Genomic DNA, 5,931 nt, shown 5'->3' with positions numbered 1-5,931 from the left:
AATTAGATTATTTATTACTTGACTGCTCTCCTATCTTGCCTGTGTGTTTAGGTAACTGGAGTCCATGAAAGTATAAACTTCAGAATAAAAGGCATGATTTTATACATTAATGATTTCAAATAAAAGAGGAGTGCTAGTTTGTGCATCACTTCTTTCGAGAAAGTTAAGTCTGTGTTCTGTTTAGGAGAGATAACACTTTTTGTCCCTGTAGGTGGCCCCCCTGGTGTAGCCATTAGTTGCTAATTACTTGCAAACAAATAAACAATTAACTCCTCAAGCTGCTGGCTGGGAGAGTGTTCATTGACATGCTAAAACTTTCTAAAACAGGATTTTAATTAGTGACGTTCTAAATCCAGCCCCCTTGTCAGCGGAGCCAGGAGGTGAACCACAGGAAGATCCCAGCCCTGTACACATGGGGCAGAGCCAGCCAAGAAGCAAGGAGAGGCCAGAGCCGCTGTTCTGTGCAGCCCACTCGAGGATGTCTCCCAGCCTGCAGGAAGGGGTTCGGCACGGGGAAAGCAAACCCTCGCCCTGCTCCTTTTCAATTGAGAGCATTTTGGGATTGGACCAGAAGAAAGACTGTGTTCCATCAATGAAACCCCACAGGCCCTGGGCAGACACCTGCGGCTCCTCAGGTACACCACCAGTTAATGTTTTAAATTCTTTGTTATTTCGTCTGCAGTGTTTATTTTGGCCTTTATTTCATATTACGTAGAGTTAGAGAAAAACTGCAGTTTCATCCAATTACATAACTGAAGTATCTAGGACTTTCAGTGCCTCCAGCTGAGTTCTATAGGAAATGAAAAGAGAATTGGCCTTAGATCCAAGGGAGTATAAAGTTCGTTCACAGGAAATGCCAAGAACCTGCATTTATTTCAAAAGGTCTCTTGTATTTGACACATCAGATATTCTATTTTTTCACCGAAAAAATACATGACATTCAGAGATCAAAATGTTCTCTAGCAGCAAGGCAGGATCTCCATCTTTGTTTGCTTTTTGGTTTTTGGTTGATGAGAGGTCAGTTCTCTTGTGAAACCCAGAGGAATTTCCCCAGGAAAATTAAAGACAAGTTCCTGAAATTCCTTCTTATAGAACTTTGTGGAATACAGGTTTGGACATCTAAGATGGAGTTTATTTTTCTGCTTTTAGGGAAAGATATTAACCTATGTGTACATATCCCGAGCCTTCCTAACGGGATCTCATTCCCTTATACTGTGGATCGTCCAGTGCCAGAAGAAAGATTTTTGAAATATGAAAATTACTTTTCACCCTCAGAAAGACTGTCTTTGAAAAGAGAACTGAGTTGGTATAGAGGACGAAGACCAAGAACCGCTTTTACTCAAAACCAGGTGGGAAGTTTTTTCAAGCAGTAATGATAATACAAAGGTTTTAACTAATGCCCTGTTGGGCAAAAGCCCAATCACTTTGGGATCTCAGTTTAGAAGCCTTGTTAATGAAACAATAGACTCTATGGAGGTGTTTTGTTGTTGTTGTTTTTTTTTTTTTTTTGACAGTTTCTGGATAGTCATTTAAAAAATGTAAAAGGCATATATAGATTAATTGCCCAAGATGTAAATACAATTATTTTGCTATACGAATTAAAGCCCATTTTATAATGACATACGAAATATCAACATTTTATGTAACTACTACCTTATTCATAGATTGAAGTGCTGGAAAATGTCTTTAGAGTAAACTGCTATCCTGGCATTGATATCAGAGAAGACTTAGCTCGAAAACTGAATCTAGAGGAAGACAGAATCCAGGTAATTTTCAAACTTAGCTGTTACCTGTGATGATGGAAATGCTAAGAATAGTAAAATAATGTTCCTGAGATCTACTTTATTTTTCCTTAATTTTAGATCTGGTTCCAAAATCGGCGTGCAAAGCTGAAAAGGTCCCATAGAGAATCGCAGTTTCTAATGGCGAAAAAAAATTTCAACACGAATCTCCTGGAGTAGACGGAAAACTGACCACGTGAGATTATTTTACAATTGCAGAACCCGAGGAATCAATGGAGATATCAAATTTTAAAAATGTGATCTTTTCTGCATTTAATCTGAGTGTTGTCATTTTTCTTCCGAAAATATATTGTAAATATTCACTATTAAAACATGGTACCTATTATACATGGGCACTTTTAGTTACAATAAAGGCCTTTCCTATATATTTTAATAAACATTTTCAGAAAAAGCCAGCTATTTTTTAAGTGAGCAAATTTAATCTAAGAAACTAGTTCATTCGCTAAAATCAGCAAGCTCATGACTAAGTGACTCCACGAGCTGGATTCTATTTACAGAATAATTCAAGTAAAATAATCTGGAGAATGGCACAAAGGTATGCTCTGTTTCAATTAGTTTTCTTCAAGTGCATTTTGAAACATGATTATTAGCTCCTCTTAATTTCTGACATAAAGCAGTGAAACTTTCTCACCACGTATCAATACAAATCCTTCTAGCATGCCAGTTTCAAGCTGTTTTTTTTTTTTAAGCAAAATCATTATGCCAAAGTAGAGATAGAAAGACATCAGTTGTCATATTCATACCCTTGGTATTATATTGCAAAAAGGATTGAGCTGCAAATACATGCAAATTTTAAAATATTTTCCTAGCTATTTAATGTTGTGTTTTACTTTCATTCATTAAAGGAATAATGATCATCAGGCTAATATCTATTTCTAGTTTAGTGGTTTCCAAACAACTGTATATTTTGTTGTTAAGAGTAATACATTGACTGATGAGGTAACTGATCTGCCTTTTGTATGTGCTGCAACATAGTCGCTAGAAAAAATCAGGGCACTTTTTGGGGACAAAAACTATGTATTTTCCTTGCACTTGCCATTGTACCTATCAACTAAAGATGGGAAGGAATAGGTAAGATGCATCACAAAAAAGAAGTCCTACCACTGGAAGTCTGGGTGTTTGTTTTCTAGTTAATTAGTGGAAGGCCAGAGTGGGTATGCTCTTTGAAATGTTTGCTTGAGAACTTTGACTTGGTCTCCTGGAAACTATATTTCAGCTGTCCTCATTGAGTTGAATTCTCCCCTCCCTTTTCTTTCCTGCTCCTCTGTTCTCTTCTTTCCTAGCAATGACCACAGTAGAAGATTCTTGTTGAATTATTGAATCTATACCTACTATATACATTTTTGTTTGTTTAATTGCATGAGAAAGATGAAAAGGAGTGTGCATATTATCACTGAGGAAAAGGAGTGTGACTCAGATTTTAGAGCTTTTAAAAGATCATTTAGGGAGAGCACATTGGGGATAGAGAGCTCTGTGTCCCAACAACTAGTCAGCAATAGACGGTCTTATTCTGTTCCACTATTGCTGAGATGGAGAGGGAGGAAGAACAGAAGGGCAGCCACTGGAAAACCAGAGGCATTACATGTTTTCCAAGGAAGTCTACGGTCAGACTGGGCCATTTTTCCCAATATAAGGAGCTGCTTTCACTAATACAAAATGTGAAGCACTATTTATGAAATATATCAGTAAAAATTCATCCACTGGGAGCTTTCTTTGCTCTTCATTAGGTTTCTGTGAAGTTATATTAAGTTGAGGACTGGAAGTCAACTGGAGTGCGTTGGAGAGGAAAGTGTCACGTGATGGGTAGGCTTCTCAGTCTTTTATTTTTATCCCAAACATCATATTTACATATTGTAAACAATTCAAGTAATGTAGAAATTGAAGAAAATCTCTCTCAAGCCTCATCCTTCCCAGAAAATCATCATTAAACATTGTTATGTATCTTTTTCTACACGAAGGCAGGTACATATGTATACATAGATATACACACGCATTTCTATTTGTTACTTTTTTAAAAGTTTTTTTTTATTTAAAATTTTTTTTTCAACGTTTATTTATTTTTGGGACAGAGAGAGACAGAGCATGAACGGGGGAGGGGCAGAGAGAGAGGGAGACACAGAATCGGAAACAGGCTCCAGGCTCTGAGCCGTCAGCCCAGAGCCTGACGCGGGGCTCGAACTCACAGACCACGAGATCGTGACCTGGCTGAAGTCGGACGCTTAACCGACTGCGCCACCCAGGCGCCCCTAAAAGTTTTTTTAAAAAATGTTTATTCTCGCGAGAAAGGGAGAGAGAGAGTGTGTGTGCACAAGCCGGCGGGGGCAGAGAGAGAGGAAGACCGGATCCAACCAGACTCCACCCTGTCCGCAAAGAGCCCGGTGTGGGGATGTGGGCTCGAACCCACGAATTATGAGATCATGACCTGAAGTCGGTCGCTTAACCAACTGAGCCACCCAGGTGCCCCTCTATTTATTATTTTTTTAAATGTCATCACACTTAACATTCTGTGCATCTTTCTGACATCTTGCCATGTCAGACATCTAGCTCTATCCCTTTCCTAATGTTTGCTTAGTTTAGAAGAGGATTTCAGCCCTGCATATCACAAGCTATTTTACAATATTAACACTTAAGTATTTTTAAAGTAGTACTTTTCACAAATTGATATTTCAGAGAGTAATCATAGTTTATCTAGAATTTACCTGAAATTAAACCTAACTGTGAAGAGTGGGAAATTTCTATATAAAGTGCTAGACTTTGAAAAAAATGAAACAATATCACAAACATTGATTAATAGCTAATAATGCACTTAAATTTATTTTTTAGTTATAAAACCTGGTCATACCTATAAAAAGTCTAGGGAGGAAAGAGACAATAACTCTAGAATATCATTATCTCAGAATTCTCTAGTGACCATAATATAACCTATTTACGTGGGTCTAAAATTCAATTTTATCTATCATTGAGATAAGTTGTGTTTACAACTGAAGGTACATACTTATAACTGAAATCATTTATAATAGAAACGATGCATCTATAAAAAATAACTTTTGGAAGTCAGAAAAAATTTAAATAATACTAGAATTTGTAATATTAAAGAAGTAACTATGAATATAATATGCACGTTCTTTCAGATATTTCACATATTTTCAGATACTAATAACATAATATCATTAAATGTTTTGAAGTGAGTCTGTAATATATTAAAATATTCAAAGAAGCAAAATAATATACAAGATTATAAGTGAATTTCCCCCAAAATCATTTCCAAAGATAAAGGCTGATTGATCTTGTTAGAGGAAATAATGAGTTAGTAACTTTTTTTTTTTTTTTAAAGCAATTATAACTGCTAGTACTTTGGAGTGAATATAATGATATTCAGGGAAAAAGCTGGACTTTAACTTTGAGGAAAAATCAAGCAAGGTGGAAATGGAAATGAAAACCCAAGATAGAATTGTCTTTCCCTCAAAACACACAGGCTCTAATCCACAGCTTATCTCTGCTCCTGGTAATTCCAAGCCTTTGTCTCCATTAATACCCAGAACAAGGTGAACAGTAGTAACAAATCAAACTAATGCAGTCAGGCTAATACCTAGAGCGTCTCTATTATCTGACGGCTGCCTAAATAAGGTTATTTGGTCTCCTGTAATGGCATTTGTCTCTTGTGAAGCCAGCCAGACAAAGCCCATTGCTAGAGAGTGCTGTTGGAAACAATGGCTGTGTGTGCCGGTGGTCAACTTTTGAGTTAATCAGTGTTAATAGCTGCTTTCACTCCCTGCATCTTATCACACATCACACGAATCGCATGAATCCCCCATTACCAAACCCAGCACACAGCATCAACCTGGGCCTTGTTTTTACTTCTTTCAAAGGCAGGGAGCTGAGTCCATTTACTTGATGAGGAACAGAAATCAAAGTATGACATGGTGACCTGCCCTCTCCATCTCGCTGAGCCCCATGGGACTAAAAGCCCTTCCGTGTGCCTTTGGCTGCATGTAAAGCTCATTTTATTTGTTTATTTATTTATTTATTTTTAACTTTATTTACTGTGAGAGAAAGAGAGAGCATGAGCTGGGGAGGAGCAGAGAGAGGGAGAGAGAGAAAATCCCAAGCAAGCTCCAAACTGTCAGCA

General features: G+C 37.3%; 1 protein-coding gene across 1 annotated transcript; it reads left to right on the top strand.

Annotated features, from left to right (window-relative positions):
* Positions 1 to 377: 377 nt before the first annotated feature.
* Positions 378 to 2,659, top strand: HESX1 (HESX homeobox 1). The gene is made up of 4 exons (XM_045497081.1): positions 378 to 635; positions 1,150 to 1,349; positions 1,665 to 1,766; positions 1,863 to 2,659. Exons 1-4 carry the CDS (start codon positions 413 to 415, stop codon positions 1,959 to 1,961), a joined length of 624 nt encoding a protein of 207 aa, XP_045353037.1. The 5' UTR covers positions 378 to 412; the 3' UTR covers positions 1,962 to 2,659.
* The last annotated feature ends 3,272 nt before the right edge of the window (positions 2,660 to 5,931 follow it).

This window comes from Leopardus geoffroyi, chromosome A2, assembly GCF_018350155.1.
Source record: "Leopardus geoffroyi isolate Oge1 chromosome A2, O.geoffroyi_Oge1_pat1.0, whole genome shotgun sequence".
NCBI classification, from domain to species: Eukaryota; Metazoa; Chordata; class Mammalia; order Carnivora; family Felidae; genus Leopardus; species Leopardus geoffroyi.
Note: the sequence above shows the minus strand (reverse complement) of the source record. Positions and strands in the feature narration are given on the sequence as shown.

Bases quoted from the DNA above. Each gene is read 5' to 3' on its own strand.
- HESX1 (XM_045497081.1), top strand. From the start codon at position 413: ATGGGGCAGAGCCAGCCAAGAAGCAAGGAGAGGCCAGAGCCGCTGTTC. The intron at 636-1,149 runs GTACACCACCAG...TTCTGCTTTTAG, and splicing joins AGACACCTGCGGCTCCTCAG to GGAAAGATATTAACCTATGT. The intron at 1,350-1,664 runs GTGGGAAGTTTT...CCTTATTCATAG, and splicing joins CCGCTTTTACTCAAAACCAG to ATTGAAGTGCTGGAAAATGT.